General features: G+C 40.5%; 1 protein-coding gene across 1 annotated transcript in view; it reads left to right on the forward strand.

Moving 5' to 3' along the window:
• The window catches only part of LOC144959619 (high affinity cGMP-specific 3',5'-cyclic phosphodiesterase 9A-like), a 124,294-nt gene that overhangs the window by 72,155 nt on the left and 32,139 nt on the right, over positions 1-20,000 (forward strand). The window contains exon 8 of the mRNA XM_078892254.1: positions 15,403-15,457. Within this exon, the coding sequence (XP_078748380.1) occupies positions 15,403-15,457 (55 nt within the window). The remainder of the gene's footprint in view (positions 1-15,402; positions 15,458-20,000) is intronic.

Genomic DNA, 20,000 nt, shown 5'->3' on the forward strand with positions numbered 1-20,000 from the left:
GTGATGATGAGTGATGTGTGATGATGATTGATAAGATTGGTGGTGGTGGTGGTGGTAGTGGTAGTTGTGGTGTGGTGTGTGGTGTATGATGAGGTGTGGTGGTGGTAATGATAATAATGATGATGATGGTGGTGGTGGTGGTGGTAGGGTGATGATTATGATGATGGTGATAATGATGATGATGATGATGGTGATAATGATGATGATGATGATGATAATGATGGTGGTGGTGGTGGTAGTGGTAGTTGTGGTGTTGGTAGTGATAATGATGACGTTCAGACGTGCTACCATTACACCACAGAAACCCCCGGTAGTTGGGACAATTTTAATACCTATTTTCTTCACAATGGTACGCGGTTTACGGCCGGCAATCAGAAGGTCTGAGGTTCGATCCCCAGTCGACGCCGACTGACTTTTTGGGATGTTTTTTTTTCTTGTATTTTTCTTTCTTGCTTTGCCTGGCACCTTTCATTCAGTTCTTTATCTTATTGTATTACTGTTTTGTATTTTTAGACTTTCTGGTAATTCTGTACTCGATGGTAAATATACAACAGTGGCTTTACGGAACAATGTTGATCCCAACCCTATTTTTTTTAAAGAATAGATTAGAAAGATTATATTTACTTGAAAGCATCAAGAGAGATTTAAAATTACGTCATTACTTTTTGTTGTGGATATGCTAGAATTGCGTAGAATGAATTATACTCGCAATGAAAGTCAAACGTCAAATAAGCTTTTCTTGGTATTAATTTGAGTCAGGGGGGATGATAGACTTAGCCTGAAATAAAAAGAAGGTTTGCGAGTTACTCGTATATCAGTCTGTAAAAAATAGTTTTATAATTTTTAGATTTGCCAGTAATTCTGTGCTAGATGATATAAATTGTACATTGGCTATTCGGAACAATATTCTATTTTTGTTTGTTTGTTTGTTTGTTTGTTTTTAAGGGTTTGCAACACATTAAGGTCATATCAGCGCCAGTAAAAAAAAAAAAGAAGAAAATGGGATAGTAAAAAGTTCTATCATTAAAATTATAACAGCCAAGAGAAAGTAAGACAAAGGGGAACTGGGAATAAATAGGGATCCGATGTAGAATCCAAGAGCATACCATCAATGTACTTAGTTTGAGATCACCTATAGATAGAATGCGCTTGGCCAAGGAGTTCACAACATTGCCATCCGGAAGTATAACGGACCAACACACAAACTCTGTGTAACCATGAACTTTTATAGTCAGGTTAATACAGTTTAGTGAGAACAACTCACAAACGCGGATGGCAAAAACAATAACAAAGGCCTGAGTGACGTCATCTTCGAACTATCTATAAGTCTTATCTACCGGTTTTGCAGCTCTTTCGACACGTACCTTAAGGTCATCTCTGGGCCAAATGGTATAGTCATAAGACTCTCGCCGGTCAAAGATGGCGTCACTCAGGTCTTTGTTATTGTTTTTTGCCATCCGCGTTTATGAGTAATGCTCACTGAACAGTATTAACCTGACTATAAACGTTCATGGATACACACAGTTTTGTGTGTTGGTCCGTTATACTTCCGGATGGCAATGTTATGAGCTTCTTAGCCAAGCGCATACTATCTATAGATTGACTTGGGATCAAACAATAATAGAAACTTTATTTTTTTTAAAGTGAGCACTTATATAGCGCAATATCCACTAATAGTGCCCAAAGCGCTTTATAAATGGTCCTTGACCAACAACAACATGTAGAACGAGACATGACGCCTGTTAGGCGATGTTACTTTTTTTTCAAAGACAGCGCTGTTATTAACGGCCAGGTACTCATTTTACAGTTGAGTTCTGTGAGAGAATGTGAGTAAACAGGGCTCAATTATGCGACGCTCAGAGCGGGACTCGAAACCACGACCTCCGATCCGAAAGCGAGTTCCATACCCACAACAAAACCACATAACCGCACTATTTTATTGCGCTATATAAATTATTATACTCCAGTTTACGTCTGAGTCTACCAAGCCTCGCATTTTCACCCACCCACCCAACCAGCCCCCTCCCTACCTCCCCCCATCATTAACTCTCTCCTCTCTCTCTCTCTCTCTCTCTCTCTCTCTCTCTCTCTCTCTCTCTCTCTCTCTCCTTACCGATCATTTTCAGTATTTCCCCAAAAATGGCAGGCTTACCCAGCAGAAAAAATGATTTTTTAAACTCAAACAATCTCTCTATAAAACAACTTTATGTTCTTATTAATTAAACAAAGAACATTGTGATGTACAAAATAAATCTGAATAAGAAAACGTGTATATTGTGTCGAAACAAATGTGGCGATTTTGTTGTAGGTGGTTAGGAGAGGGTTAAACCCCCCTCCCCCCCCCCCCCCCCCCCCAAAAAAAAAGCAAATCATGGCACTCTGTTTGATTGGGATGACAGCACTGTGGGAAGCTTTGGCTCCCAAACAGGTGTGTGTGTGTGTGTGTGTGTGAGTGAGTGGGTGTGTGTGTGGGTGGGTGGGTGTGTGTGTGTGGGTGTGTGTGTGGGTGTGTGTATGTGTGTATGTGTGTGTGTGTGTGTGTCGACGTGAAAACGTTTCTTCTTTTATCAGTGCCAGGAAGGCCATAGACCGGATTTGTCATGAAAAGGCTCTTTACTTATAATATTCTCTCATCGTAGTCCTACAGAGCCATGAGGCCCATGGAGCCGGAGTTTATCCCGGTTTCTATAGCGTGAAAAGGACAATAGCAATTGCTTGCTACCCTTTGGATAGGACGCTAGTCTATGTCAAAGTACTTTCCGCTGGATATAACAGACCCAGCTACCTATTTACTGCTAGGTGGACAGGGAGATCAGGAAGAAGAAAACAAATCTCGACGGCACTCGGGATCGATCTTGGTCCCTTTGCGTGTGAAGCGAGTGCTCTACCAACTGATCTATCGGGACCCCCATTCTCTCATCGTACTCTGGTGTGAAACGAGTAATCATTGGTCGTTAACAGCGTTGTTTCAGTTCGAAAAGAGAAATTAGTGTGATATCGCATAACAGACTTCATGTCGCTCTATCGCGCGATCTAAATGCTCCAATACGCTTCAACAGTCATGACGTCACTTCCCTCGTAATGACGCATGGTAACTTAGTTACTGGCTCTAAAACTATCGGAACAATGGTGGACACCTTATGAAATATTTCTCCCTGGGTGGGAATCCTGACCTCCCACAGTGGGCAGGGAGGTATATGCTGTGTCTTCTATCCCCCCATATCCGTTTTCCAATTGTTTCCTGTCATTGTCTTGGAATGAGATTACTTAGTTTTGTCCTGATCCTTGCCGGAGTTCCTTGGCTGGGAGGGAAACAGTCGAATGTATAGTTATAGTTTTGGGAGATGATATTTTTTTCCTTGTAAATCATCTCTCTGTTATGCATTGTATTATGTTTAGTTTACATATTATATTATATGATTGATCTTAAGATCAATGGTGAGAATATCAATAATATAAGATATGCAGATGACACAGCACTAATTTCAGACTCAAAAGAAAATTTACAACTACTCCTCAATAAAATAGTCACAGAGAGTGAACGTATGGGGTTATACTTAAATGTCAAAAAGACAGAATGCATGGTTGTATCAAGGAGAGAAAGAAATCCAATATGCAACTTAATAAGCAATGGAAAAACTATAAAACAAGTTCAGGCATTTAAATATCTTGGATACATAATAACTTCAGATGCCAGATGCAACACAGAAATAAAAGGAAGAATTGCAATAGCTAAAGATAGTTTTAATAAAATGAGTCTAATTTTTAAAAACCACGATATCTCAATGACAACAAAGCATAGGGTTTGAAAGCCTACGTATGGTCAGTATTATTATATGGCTGTGGAAGCTGGACAATTGCAGAAGACATTAGAAAGAAACTGGAAGCAGCAGAAATGTGGTTTCTTAGAAGGATGTTAAGAATCTCATGGACAGAGAAGAAAACTAATGAAGAAGTATTAGAGCAAGCTGAAACTAAAAGGCTATTAATTCGTACAATAAGAAAAAGACAAATGCAATTTTTAGGACACCTAAATCGACATAAATGTATTGAACATCTTGCTCTCACGGGAAAGATAGAAGGTAAAAAGAGTAAAGGTAGACCAAGAAAAACATATTTGAATAGTTTGAACAGCTGGGTGACAAAGAAAGAGAAGAGTAATATTAGTTTTCTGAGGTTATCTGATCAGAGAGATGAATGGCGTATCAGGATCACCGATGTCTGGCACAGACTTGGTACTTGAAGAAGAAAAAGATTATATGATTGGTAAACATTTGAGTGTATTCCTCTTAGTTGGGACCTGTGCTTGTGTCGTGTCTGGATGAGACTTTTAGGTGATCTCAAACTAAGTACTTTGGCGGTGTGCTCTTGGAATCTACAACTGTTCCCTATTTGATCCAATTCCCCTTTGTCTTACCTTTTCTTTTGTACTTTAATTGCAATTCTAGAACTTTTTACTATCCCATTTTCTTCCTTTATACTGGCGCTGATATGACCTTAATGTGTTGCAAGCGCCGTAAAACCCTTAAAAACAAACAAAAACAAAGATTTATCCGACGAGCATAAACGTGTATCTAGAGGATAAAAACATTATAAAATATGATCATGTTTTGACTTTTATACATTCTGATCACATGACATATGAAAAGTTCTAGCCAGCATGAAGAATAAAAAGTACCGATCTTCTTTGTTTAGAACCACGCTGCTCGATGTTGCTGGGCGACGTGACAACCAATTTACGGGGTGAGTTTATCTATCCCCCTCCCCTTCCCCATCCCCCCCCCCCCCCCCCCCCCACTCACTCCCACCGACCCCAACAAAAAAAAAACAAAAAACAAAAAAAAAAAAACCCAACAATCTGGCTCTGTATTTGAATAGTAAAACAACATTGTGGAAAGTTTTTGGTTCCAGATCAGATGTGTGTGTGTGTGTGTGTGTGTGTGTGTGTGTTTGTGTATGTGTATGCGTGTGTGTGTGAAAACGTGTCTTCTTTAATCAATGCCAGCCAAGCCATAGCATAGACCGCAAGTTTCGTGACGATCGATGTCCCATAATGCAAAACAAATAATTATTTCTTTTTCTTTTTTTTTTTTTTGTCATAGTGGGAGACATGAGAAATACTACGGAGTACAATAAAAGTACACGATAGCCCCTGGGCAGGGGGTGATACTGTCAGGGTTGGTTGCCAGATGGCCGCGTATGTGGCCAAAAAAAAAAATGTTGACCGAATTTGGAGACAAGGACAATCATTTTTTTAAAAACTTGAGCTTTTGTATAGAGCAATATTTACTAAGCGTGCTCAAAGCGCTTCCATTTGTGTCCCTAGTAGCTTTGTTTGCTTTGCTTCATTTTTTAATAAAAAAGTTGACCAAATTTGGAGACAAGGAGAATCATATATATTTATTTACTTGAGCTTTTATATAGCGCAATATACACTGAACGTGCTCAAAGCGCTTTCTGTTGGGTCTGTTCCCTGAAGCTTCATAAAATCTTTCAGCCACACAAACGTTTTATAAGTTTCTTCTTGTGCGCCGGCTATGTGGTCTAATGGTATGACACTCGCTTTCGGATCGGAAGGTCCTGGGTTCGAGCTTCGCTCGGCGCATAGTTGAGTCCTTGGAAAAGGTGCTTTACTCACATTCTCTCACCGTACTCAGGTGTAAAATGAGTACCTGGACGTTAACAGCGTTGTCTCTGTCAGAAACAAAAATGGTAATATCACGTATCAGGCGTCATGTCTCGTTCAGCATGTTTCGTGTTGCAGTTGGTCAGGGACCCTTTGTAAAGCGCTTTGAGCACGTTTAGTGGATATTGCTCTCTATAAAATCTCAAGTTTTTTCTTTTTTTTTTTTTCTAAAAATGTTCATCCACACAAACTTTGCATATGTTTCTTCTCTACTTTAACGTTGGAGGGTACATACGGTTTAATCTTTCTGTGTAACAAAACTTGAATCATGACGCAGAAAAAGTAGTCCGTCAGAGGCATTAGGTCCATGGAGCCGGAGTTTATCCCGGTTTCTATAAGCGTGAAACGGACAATATCAATTCCTTGCTACTCTTTAGATTTATGAACGCTAGTCTATCGCAAAGTACTTTCCGCCAGATCTATAAGATCCAGCTACCCAATCACTACTGGGGGGGGGGGAGGAGGAGGTCAGAAAAAGAAAAAAAACCTCGACTGCACCCGGGATCGATCTCGGTCAATTTGATTGTGAAGCTAGTGCTCTATACTAACTGAGCTATATTTATCCTCAACTATCATCAAGGCTAGCCGAAATATTCTATAAAACACATAAAATGAGGAACTCCTCGCATGAATTGTCGGCACTATATTTTGTCGCACGTCTTTAATAATAGATGATATATAACCTAATGCGTCACAAATTATGTGCACTATTATATCATAAAACGCCACGATCGTCCTTGGATTCCCTGGGCAGTGATACTTGTGAAGTTAAATGAAATGGAATAAAGCGATATATCGATTCGAACACAAAATCGATATTAGATGGCTAGTGTGCTGTTAATGATAATTAATTTTAAAAAATAAATAAATAAAATTCCCTTTATTTATCCAACAGGGGAAATTTGTCTTTAGGGTCTATTCCAAGGGAAGACTGGAATAACCCATGCGTCAGCCGCAGTGCAGCGCCGCAATTTGAGCTAGGGCGAGGTGACTTGCTCAAGGCCACACAGCGGAGCCGCGGGCGATCGAACTCGGTACCTTTCGGGTACGAAGCAAAGACTGTACCGCTGAGCCACGCAGCTCCATAATGAAGTGAGGAATGGTTGGGATCTAACCGACGTGCACGTATATGCAGGTCTGATAACCCAATTTCTTATGGGGCTCATTGTTGTAATGGAAATCTCAAAAAAAAAAAAAAAAGAATTGACGCAAAATATTTTCCATTACAACATTGTTAAACTAGGCCCATTCTTGGATTAGGATGTCAGACCTGCATATATGTATGTACACGTCGGTTCGAACCAATGCCGGGGTTGGGTTCTATTTATCCAAAGCATTTATATAGCGTAATATCCACTAAACTTGTTCCATGCGCTTTACAAGTAGGGGGTCGGTCTCAAGCCAACAGCAACACTTAACATGTAGGATGAGACATGACATGACGCCTAGAGGCGATATTATTACTTTTTTCCCGAGAGAGACAACGCTGTAAACGACCAGGTACTCATTTTACGCCTAAGTACGGGTGAGAGAATGTGAGTAAAGAGCTTTTTCCAAGGACTCAACTACCATGCGTCGCTCAGAGCGGGTTTCAAACCTTAGACCTTCCGATCCTAAGTTGAGAGTTATACTACTAGACCACATAGCCGCATAGGCTTGTTTTGTTTTTGTTTTGTTTTATATATATTTTTTTTTCGGATGACGTCAGGAAGGTCAAATGAAAACATTTTAATTAATCAAGGGTAGTTTTTGGTTGAATTCTCATTGAATTCATCAATCTTTTTGGAATTAGCGAAATCGATTTAAACATAAATCGATATTAGATGGTTGTTAGAGTTTTGTTAATGATAATGAAGTGAGGAATGAATGGGTTCATTCAACGCCAGGTTGTGGTTTGGTTTGTTTGTTTGTTTGTTTTTCGCTGATGTCAAAGAGGTCAGATGAAAACATATTAATTAATCATTAATTATGGGTAGTTTTTTTGTTTTGTTTTTTTGGTCTTCTCACTGAATTCTTTAAGTTGTTTTTGATTTAACGAAATCGATTTGAACATGATGATATGATATGATATAAGTCCAGATTTATGTAGGCTTTAACAGCCTTTTATCTGCTCTTGTGCATTCGTGAACGTATATAATTCAAGTCTCTCAAAACTGGGCATGCCACATAGTGGAAGGAGGTGTCTGAATTTAACTTTACAAACAGTATTTTTCTGTTTCACAATGAGCATCAAGACGGCACTTGAATGCCTGCAATGACGGGGCGTCGACAACTGTTGCAGGCAGGCGGTTCCATTTGTCGACTACCCTAACAGAGAAAAATAATCGATGTTAGATAGTTAAGGAGCCGTTAATGATAATGAAGTGAGGAATGAATGGGCTCTTCAATGCCAAGTTGGGTTTTTGTTTGTTTTGGGTTTTTTGTGGGGTTTTTTCGTTGACGCCGAAGAGGTCAGCTGAAAACATTTTAATTGATTATTAATCATGGGTAGCTTTTGGTTTTCCCTATTTGTTAAAGAATCGATTAATTCTCTCATTACCGATCATTTTCAGTATTTTCCCAAAATGGCAGGCTTACCCAGCAGAAAATGGATTTTAAAACTCAAACAATCTCTCTACTAAACAACTTTTTGTTATTATTAATTAAACAAAGATCATTGTGACCTACAAAATAAATCTGAATAAGAAAAAATGGATATTGTGTCATAACAAATGTGACCATTTTGATGTCTAGGTGGCAAGGAGGGTGTTAAAAAGATTATCATTACTTAACAGTATCAAGAGAGATTAAAAATTACGTCATCCATTTTTGTTGTGGATATGCTAGAATTGCGTAGAATAAATTATACTTGCATTTAATGGCAAACGTCAAAAAGGAATGAGTGTTACGACCTATCAGATTTTCTTCGTATTGATTTGAGTCAAGGGGGATGATAGAAATAACCTGAAATAAAAAGAAGGTTTGCAAGTTACTTGTCTATATCGGTCTCTAAAAATAGTTTTATAATTTTTAGATTTGCCAGTAATTCTATGGTCGATGATATAAATTTTACATTGGCTGTTCGGAACAATGTTTATCCCAACCCTGTTTTTAAAAAATATATTATAATAGATTTCTCAGCGCACACTTTAGCGGGTATTGCGTCTACTTAAAACTCACTATTTTCGCTTTCCGTGTTGCTGAAGATGTTTAAATAGTCCTTTTCTTTTATTTTCTTACTAACTTTTCATTTTTAACTAACCAATAAAATGATAATTTTAAATAGTTGAGCTTTAAACTAGTTGAATTATTGGTTGAAGACAACGTGCAAATATATTCAGGTCTGATAACCGAACGCAAGTATGGACTTGTGTTAACCTTGTTTTAGTAATGGAGAGTAAAATTTGTAATGTTTTGATAGTATTTCCATAACGGCAATGAGATCATATTTTAAGGTCTGATAACCCAATTCATTGTGGGCTCATTGTTGTAATAAAAATCTCAAGAAAAATGACGCAAAATCGTGTCCATTACAACAATGTTAAACTAGGCCCATGATTGCATTCGGATATCAGACCAGAGAATATCTGCACGTTGTCTTAAAGAATAATTAAACTGTCAGACCTGCATATGTGTGTACACGTCGAACCATAACAATTTGGTTTATCAGACTTGCAAACATTTGCACGTCCGTTGAAGAAATAGAAAACGAATATAGGAGATTTCTTTAAACTAGAGCTAGAGATTTTATTTAGCGCAGTATCCACTAAACGTGCTCAAAGCTGTTTACAAAGAGTCCCTGACCAACAGCAGCACGTAACGTATAGAACGAGACATGACGCCTTTTAGGAGATATTACTTTTTTTTTAGCTGTTAACACCGCTATTAACACCGCTGTCAACGGCCAGTTACTCATTTTACACCTGAGTACATCGACAGAATGTGAGTAAGTAAAGAGCCTTTTCCAAGGAATTAACTATGCGCCGTGCGAGGCTCCGAACCCAGGACCTTCCGATGATCCGAAAGCGAGTGTCATCCCACAAGACCACAACATAGAGTTAGAGAGGTTGATGCCCTTTGTCTTGCCGGGGTTTTGAAATCAACAGGCAGTCAGTCAGCTCGGGGCGATTGATGACATTTTTAATAGGTTGTAATGGAACACTAAATAGGTAAATGGGTATTTGTATGAAAGGCACGCTTAGAAAGATAAAGATGATGATGATGATGATGATGATGATAATGATGATGATGATGATGATGATGATGATGATGATGATGATGGTAATGATAATGATAATGATAATGATAAAAATGATAATGATAATAAATAATAATATAATAATAATAATAATAATAATAATAATAATAATAATAATAATAATAATAATAATAATAATAATAATAATAATATAATAATAATAATAATAATAATAATAATAATAATAATAATAATAATAATAATAATAATAATAATAATAATAATGATAATGATGAGGATCATGATCATGATGATGACCGAGAGAATGATGATACTACCACCGCTACTGCAACTACTACCACTACCACTACTACAACCATCACTATTACTACCACCACCACTATCACTACAACCATCACTATTACTACCACTACCACAACTACTAATACTACTACTACTACTACTACTACTACTACTACTACTACTACTACTACTACTACTACTACTACTACTACTACTACTACTACTACAACTACTACAACTACTACTACTACTACTACCACCACCACCACTGCCACTACTACCACCACTACTACTACTACTACTACTACTACTACTACTACTACTACCACCACCACTGCCACTACTACCACCTCTACTACTACCACTACCACTACTACTAATACTACATCTACTACTACTACTACTACTACTACTACTACTACTACTACTACTACTACTACTACTACTACACACATACCACTCTGCTACTACTATCACACATACTACACACTACTGCTACTACTAATACTACATCTACTACTACTACTACTACTACTACTACTACTACCACTACCACTACCACTACTACCACCACTACCACTACCACTTCTACTACTACTACCACTACTACCACCACTACTACAACTACTACTACTATTAATACTACAACTTCCTTCACCACCAACACGGAATCAATCAGTTTAAGGAAATAATTAAGCCTTCCACCAACCACCCAGCCATTCATAACGCAAGCCAAGCCTGGCTACTAAGAGCCAATTAAACGACAGTTTTTTCCCGCTTCATCATTGTGCCCAATCGATAAGGATTTATCATTGAACGCCTCCCCCCCAACCCTCTTCACGTGGGAAGCTGAATTGTGTGTACAAATCTACCTGTTGTATATAATATCTTTACTGTCCGTGATTTTTAAAAAACGTGTATATATAGCTCAAAAATCTCTGAAAACGTATTTGTGAAACAGTGCCGAAGCAAGATAGAAAAGGATTTATCATTGAACGCCCCCCCCCCCCCCCCCCCCCCCCCCCCAAACCCTCTTCACGTGGGAAGCTGAATTGTGTGTACAAATCAACCTGTTGTATATAATATCTTTACTGTCCATGATTTTTTAAAAACGTGTATATAGATAGTATGCGCTTGGCTAAGAAGCTCATAACATTGCCATCCGGAAGTATAACGGACCAACACACAAAACCGTGTGTATCCATGAACGTTTATAGTCAGGTTAATACAGTTCAGTGAGCATTACTCATAAACGCGGATGGAAAAAAACAATAACAAAGACCTGAGTGACGTCATCTTCGAACTATCTATAGAGCTCAAAAATCTCTGAAAGCAAGATAGAAAATACGAAAGAAAAAAAAGAAATCCCGAAAAATCAGTCTTCTTCGACAGGGGATCGAACCAGCATTTTGGTTCCTCCTCCTTCTCCTCCTCCTCCTCCTCCCCCCCCCCCTTCTCCTCCTCCCTCCTCCCTCCCTCCTCCTCCTTCTCCTCCTCCTCCTCCTTCTCCTCCTCTCCCTTCCTCCTCCCTTCTCTCTCCTCCTCCTCTCTCCTCTCTCCTCCTCTCTCCTCCTCCTTCTCCTCCTCCTTCCTCCTCCTCCTCTCCCTTTCTCATCCTCCTCTCTTTCCTCCTCTCTCCTCCTCTTCTCCTCCTCCTTTCTCCTCCTCTCCTCCTCTCCTCCTCTTCTCCTCCTCCTCCTCATCCTCCTCCTCCTCCTCCTCCTCTTCCTTATCATCCTCTTCTTCCTCCTTCTCATGCTCCTCCCCCCCCTCCTCCTCCTCCTCCTCCCCCTCCACCATATCCTTCTCTTCCTCCTCCTTATCATCCTCTTCTTCCTCCTTCTCATGCTCCTCCCCCCCTCCTCCTCCTCCTCCCCCCCCCCTCCATCTCCTCTTCCTCCTCTTCCTTATCCCCCTCTTCCTCCTCCTTCTCCTCCTCTTCCTCCTTCTCCTCCTTCTCCTGCATTGTGCCCTAGAATCAGGACACCCAGTATTAACATTGTTTGACAATCCATTTCCTTTGACATCTGTCAGGATTAAAGATTTCTCACCTCATTTTGCAATACCACACACACAAACACACACAAACACACACAAACACACACACACAAACACACACACACATACACACAACACACATATATATATATATATATATATATATATATATATATATATATATAATATATATATATATATATATACTCATACCCACCCGAACATCACATCATTCTATAGCTTGAAACGGATAATAGCAATCGCTTGCTTTTCTTAGGATAGGACTCTAATCTATCGCAAAGTACTTCTCGCCAGTTCTAACAAACCCAGCTACCCAATTACTGCTGAATGGATAGGGGGATCAGAAAAACATATCTCAACTGCACCTAAGATCGACTCGGCCCCTTTGCTTGTCAAGCGACTGCTCTACCAATTGAGCTATCCCCCCCCCCCCCCCCCCCCCCCCCCGCAGCCTATTATTTGTCAATACTTTCCCATTGAGACGAGGTAGATGTACATTAAATGAACTCTTGACGGGCTGTCCGGCGTTAGTAAAATATCTGTTGACAGAGAGATTGCAACTTAATACCAAAGGAAATTCTTATCATTATTATTATTATTATTATTATATTATTATTATTATTATTATTATTATTATTATTATTATATATTATTATTATTATATTATTATTATTATTATTATTATTATTATTATTTATTATTATTACTATTATTATTATTATTATTATTATTATTATTATTATTATTATTATTATTATTATTATTATTTTTATATTATTATTTATTATTATATTATTATTATTATTATTATTATTATATTATTATTATTATTATATTATATTATTATTATTATTATTATCATCATCACTACCACCTCCACCATCATCATCATCATCACCATCATCATCATAATCATGACCATCACCATCATCATCACCATCATCATCATCATCATCATCATCATCACCATCATCATCATTATCATCACCATCATTATCATCATCATCATCATCATCATCATCATCATCATCACCACCATATCTTCGTCAACACCACCTCCACCCCCCCCCCCTCACCACCACCACCACCACCACCACCACCACCACCACCACCACAACCACCACCACCATCATCATCCCTATCAACATCCGTTAGAAAACAAGTCTAAATCCCCTTGTATAATCCAAACTAAACACACATTCCGACTCACCAGCTCCCACGAGAAATTTCCCACCTGCTTTCTTCTACAATAAATTACATGATCCACAACAAACACAAAATAAAATCATTTCCAATAACAAATTAATCTGGCAACAACTGGCAAAACGCTTTTATATATATATATATATATATATATATATATATATATATATATATATATATATATATATATATATATATATAATATATATATTAATGTATGATAATACCCACAAAAACGTGAGCGTTTATATAGTGCAATATCCACTAAAAGTGCTCAAAGCGCTTTACTATGGTCAAGCCTGTGGTCTAGTGGTATGACACTCGTTTTCGGATCGGAAGGTCCTAGGTTCGAGCCTCGCTCGGCGCATTATTGAGTCCTTGGAAAAGGCCCTTTACTCACATTCTCTCACCGTACTCAGGTGTAAAATGAGTACCTGGCCGTAAACAGATTTGTCTCTTTTGGGGAAAAAATTGCGCAATATAGCCTAACAGGCGTCATGTTTCGTTCTACATGTTACGCGTTGCTGTTGGTCAGGGACCCCTTGTAAAGCGCTTTGAGCACGTTTAGTGGATAAAGCGCTACATAAAATAAACAAAACATCTCAAGCTCAATTAATGCATTTTTATTGGGTTTTTAACAAAAGTTTGATTATTAAGATTTACTCGATCTTGTCCAGTGAAAATCTTAAATCAATACCGAGTGTTTATAACCGAGTAAATGTAATTCAATTTTATTATTGCACCCTATCAGAGGGAGAGGGGAGGGGGGGGAGCAGCCTGGCTCAGCGGTACGGTCTTTGCTTCTTACCCGAAAGGTACCGAGTTCGATCACACGCCGCTGGCCTGTGAGGCCTTGAGCAAGTCAGTCACCTCGCCCAAGTTCAATTTGCGGCGCTGCATTGCGACTGACGCCTGGGTTGTTCCAGTCTTCCCTTGGAATAGATCCTAGAGACAAATTTCACCAATGTGATGAATAAAGGGAATTTTATTTATTTATTTATTTATTTATTTATTTATTTATTTATTTATTTATTTATTTATTTTTATTTTTATATTATTATAAATGTCTATCCCCTGGATGGGGTTCCTGATCTCCCGTAGTGGGAAGGGAGTTACTTAATGTGTTTTCAATCCCTCTATATCTGTTTTCCAACATGCTTTCTGTTTTTGTCTTACATTCTGTTTTACATTCTGCCCCAACATTGATGTTGTCTGTTCATCATCTCGTGCTCCACAACCCCATCCCACCCTTTCCCAACGTTGACCTTTAAAAAAACTATCCATCATTATAGATAGTTCGAAGATGACGTCACTCAGGTCTTTGTTATTGTTTTTTGCCATCCGCGTTTTTGAGTAACGCTCACTGAACTGTATTAACCTGACTATAAACGTTCATGGATAAACACAGTTTTGTGTGTTGGTCCGTTATACTTCCGGATGGCAATGTTATGAGCTTCTTAGCCAAGCGCATACTATCTATATTATTAGTTACTATTGAGTTCATTTCCGTTTTTGAATGTTTAAATACGTACCGTCAACTGGGGTCACTTCGCCTTCAGGGGTGACTTTGTCTCTATAGAGTTGGACAAACTAGATTATGCTTAATTTTATAACAGTTATTTATTTCTTTTGATGAAAAATCAAGTCCTCTAATAAGGAAAATAACTGCAAAACATGCCTGAGAATACTCAAAATGCTCCAAATCGGTTGAAGCAAAATCACCCGAGAAGCAAAATCACCCCGAGAAGCAAAATCATACCAAGATGCAAAATCGCCCCAGAGATGCACAATCACACGAGATGCAAAATCACACCGAGAAGCAAAATCACACCGAGATGCAAAATCACCCGGAGAGGCAAAATCACCAGGAGAGGCAAAATCATTCAGAGAGGCAAAGCCACCCCCGTTGATGGCGGTCTCTCTTTTAGAAGTACGGCAGGTAACTGTCTAATATGACTTCTGTTTCTATCAATGATAATAATGTATTTTTCTTTCTATTTCATTTCCTCTTCAGCGGATAATGACGCTCTCCAAGCAGTGCTTTCCCACGTAGCTGATCAACTGAACAGGTATGTAGAGATGTTAAATTTTATGTTATTTACACCTCTGCATTGCGAAAGGAGGGGGGGGGGGGGGGGGGGGGGGGGGGGGGGGGGGGAGGGGGGGGGGGTCGAGCGAAAGGAAACTCCTGATAGCTCATTTGGTAGAGCACTCGCTTAACACGCAAACGGACCGAGATTGATCCCAGGTGCTTTGTCTGCACTGTTTTATACAAACTTTTTTTCATATCTTTATCTTACACCAGTGCCGTCTCCCTTATTTGTTCCTTTGATCATTCACCTGCTCTGTAAAATTGTATGCCTTTATAAATAGATTCTCGGTACAGTTTCCCTTAACCCTTTGTAAATTCAGAGATTTTCCTCTGTTTTAAAACGTTTTCTTTTCCCTGGATATTGTACTAGCGCCCAAAGGGCTGCATGTCTCGTCGCCCTATGTATGGAAATTTACACTGTTCCATAATCTGGGGATTTTAATAAGAATTTTGAGAGTTTATAGGGCAGCGAGTGATTATAACCGAGTAAACATAATTCAATCTTATTATTGCACCCTATCAGAGGGAGAGGGGAGGGGGGGGGGGGGGGGGCAGCCTGGCTCAGTGGTACGGTCTCTGCTTCGTACCCAAAAGGTATCGAGTTCGATTAATCGACTCGTTGTGTGGCCTCGCTTTAGCTCACTTTGCAGGGCTTGACTGCGGCTAACGCCTGGGTTATTCCAGGGTTATTTGTAATTTTGTAATTTTGGTTTTATTTATGTTTGTCCTTTATTTATGTTTGTTGGGGTTGTGTGAGTGTGTGTGTGTGTGTGTGTGTGTGTGTTTGTGTGTATGTGTGTGTATCGTTTTATTTAATTGTTTTTTTTTGTTTGTTGTTTTGTTTTGTATTTGTTTTGTTTTGTTGGGGTTTTTTTTTTTGTTTTTTTTTTTTTTTTTTTTTGGGGGGGGGGGGGCGGTGTGACTTTTTTACGAAACCCGCCGAAACCCGCCGAAACCCGCCGAAACCCGCCGAAACCCGCCGAAACCCGCCGAAACCCGCCGAAACCCGATGAAACCCGACGAATCCCGACAAAGTTATGGGAAGTAGGTGGCTGTGGGGAGTGAACCTAGAACTCAGGGAAGTGTACACCATTGGGGAGTGAACCTGGGACTGGGTTTCGGCGGGTTTCGTAAAAAAGAACCAGTGCTTTTTTACGAAACCCGCCGAAACCCGCCGAAACCCGGCGAAACCCGACAATATACAGCAAAGTTATGGAAGTAGACAACTGTGGGGAGTGAACCCGAGACTCAGGGAAGTGTACACCAGTCGGGAGTGAACCTGAGACTAAGTTTATCGGCCGGTTTCGGCGGGTTTCGTAAAAAAGAATTAGTGCTTTATTACGAAACCCGCCGAAACCCGCCGAAACCCGACAATATCCGGCAAAGTTATGGGAGTTTGGCAACAGTGGGGGGTGATCCTGGGAGTCAGGGAATTGCACACCAGTGGGGAGTTAACCTGGGACTGTGTAAAAAGGATATCAGTGGGAAATAAACCTGGGACTAAAGGGACATGGATACCATTGAAAGTTGAAGCCGGATATGGGAATTGAGTACCAGAGGAGAATGAACCTGACACTATAGAAGGTGGGCGCCAGTGGGGAGTGAACCTGGGATTCAGGGAATTGCACACCAGTGGGGAGTTAACCTGGGATTGTGTAAAAAGGATATCAGTGGGAAATAAACCTGGGACTAAAGGGAGATGGATACCATTGAAAGTTGAAGCCGGATATGGGAGTTGAGTACCAGAGGAGAATGAACCTGACACTATAGAAGATGGGCGCCAGTGGGGAGTGAACCTGGGATTCAGGGAATTGCACACCAATTGGGAGTTAACCTTGGACTGTGGGAGATGGATAACTGTGGGTATCCGAGCCGAACTATAGGAGTTGGGTGCCAGAGGAGAATGAACCTGACACTATAGAAGGTGGGCGCCAGTGGGGAGTGAACCTGGGATTCAGGGAATTGCACACCAGTGGGGATTTAACCTGGGAATATGTAAAAAGGATATCAGTGGAAAATAAACCTGGTACTAAAGGGAGATGGATACCATTAAAATTTGAAGCTTGGTATGAGAGTTTGGTACCAGAGGAGAATGAACCTGACACTAAAGGAGGTGGGCGCCAGTGGGGAGTGAACCTGGGACTATGTAAAAAGGATATCAGTGGGAAATAAACCTGGGACTAAAGGGAGATGAATACCATTGAAAGTTGAAGCCGGATATGAGAGTTTGGTACCAGAGGAGAATGAACCTGACACTATAGGAGGTGGGCGCCAGTGGGGAGTGAACCTGGGACTATGTAAAAAGGATATGAGTGGGAAATAAACCTGGGACTAAAGGGAGATGAATACCATTGAAAGTTGAAGCCGGATATGAGAGTTTGGTACCAGAGGAGAATGAACCTGACACTATAGGAGGTGGGCGCCAGTGGGGAGTGAACCTGGGACTATGTAAAAAGGATATCAGTAGGAAATAAATCTGGGACTAAAGGGAGGTGGATACCATTGGGAGTTAAAGCCGGATTTGGTAGTTGGGTACCAGAGGAGAGAGAAACCTGACACTATAGGAGGTGGGCGCCAGTGGGGAGTGAACCTGGGACTATGTAAAAAGGATATGAGTGGGAAATAAACCTGGGACTAAAGGGAGATGAATACCATTGAAAGTTGAAGCCGGATATGAGAGTTTGGTACCAGAGGAGAATGAACCTGACACTATAGGAGGTGGGCGCCAGTGGGGAGTGAACCTGGGACTATGTAAAAAGGATATCAGTGGGAAATAAACCTGGGACTAAAGGGAGATGAATACCATTGAAAGTTGAAGCTGGATATGAGAGTTTGGTACCAGAGGAGAATGAACCTGACACTATAGGAGGTGGGCGCCAGTGGGGAGTGAACCTGGGACTATGTAAAAAGGATATGAGTGGGAAAAAACCTGGGACTAAAGGGAGAAGGATACCATTGAAAGTTGAAGCCGGATATGGGAGTTGAGTACCAGAGGAGAATGAACCTGACACTATAGGAGATGGGCGCCAGTGTGGAGTGAACCTGGGACTCAGGGAAGTGCACACCAATTTGGAGTTAACCTGGGACTGTGGGAGATGGATAACTGTGGGTATCCGAGCCGAACTATAGGAGTTGGCTACCAGAGGAGAATAAACCTGACACTATAAAAGGTGGGCGCCAGTGGGGAGTGAACCTGGGAGTCAGGGAATTGCACACCAGTGGGGAGTTAACCTGTGAATATCTAAAAAAGAATATCCGTGGGAAATAAATCCGGCTTCAACTCCCAATGGTATCCATCTCCCTTTAGTCCCAGATTTATTTCCTACTGATATCCTTTATACATATTCCCAGGTTAACTCCCCACTGGTGTGCAATTCCCTGAGTCCCAGGTTCACTCCCCACTGGCGCCCACCCCTTTTGTGTCAGGCTCAATCTCCTCTGGTACCAAGCTTTCATATCCGGCTCAACTTTCAATGGTATCCATCTCCCTTTAGTCCGAGGTTTATTTCCCACTGATATCCTGTTTACATAGTCCCAGGTTCACTCCCCACTGGCGCCCACCTCCTATAGTGTCAGGTTCATTCTCCTCTGGTACCAAACTCTCATATCCGGCTTCAACTTTCAATGGTATTAATCTCCCTTTAGTCCCATGTTTATTTCCCACTGATATCCTTTTTACATAGTCCCAGGTTCACTCCCCACTGGCGCCCACCTCCTATAGTGTCAGGTTCATTCTCCTCTGGTACCAAACTCTCATATCCGGCTTCAACTTTCAATGGTATTCATCTCCCTTTAGTCCCAGGTTTATTTCCCACTGATATCCTTTTTACATAGTCCCAGGTTCACTCCCCACTGGCGCCCACCTCCTATAGTGTCAGGTTCATTCTCCTCTGGTACCAAACTCTCATATCCGGCTTCAACTTTCAATGGTATTCATCTCCCTTTAGTCCCAGGTTTATTTCCCACTCATATCCTTTTTACATAGTCCCAGGTTCACTCCCCACTGGCGCCCACCTCCTATAGTGTCAGGTTTCTCTCTCCTCTGGTACCCAACTACCAAATCCGGCTTTAACTCCCAATGGTATCCACCTCCCTTTAGTCCCAGATTTATTTCCTACTGATATCCTTTTTACATAGTCCCAGGTTCACTCCCCACTGGCGCCCACCTCCTATAGTGTCAGGTTCATTCTCCTCTGGTACCAAACTCTCATATCCGGCTTCAACTTTCAATGGTATTCATCTCCCTTTAGTCCCAGGTTTATTTCCCAATGATATCCTGTTTACATAGTCCCAGGTTCACTCCCCACTGGCGCCCACACCCTTTTTTGTCAGGTTCATTCTCCTCTGGTACCAAGCTCTCATATCCGGCTTCAACTTTCAATGGTATTCATCTCCCTTTAGTCCCAGGTTTATTTCCCACTGATATCCTTTTTACATAGTCCCAGGTTCACTCCCCACTGGCGCCCACCTCCTTTAGTGTCAGGTTCATTCTCCTCTGGTACCAAACTCTCATACCAAGC

Source organism: Berghia stephanieae, chromosome 14 (genome assembly GCF_034508935.2).
Source record: "Berghia stephanieae isolate SIO BIC M18660-M18661 chromosome 14, UCSD_Bste_1.3, whole genome shotgun sequence".
NCBI classification, from domain to species: Eukaryota; Metazoa; Mollusca; class Gastropoda; order Nudibranchia; family Aeolidiidae; genus Berghia; species Berghia stephanieae.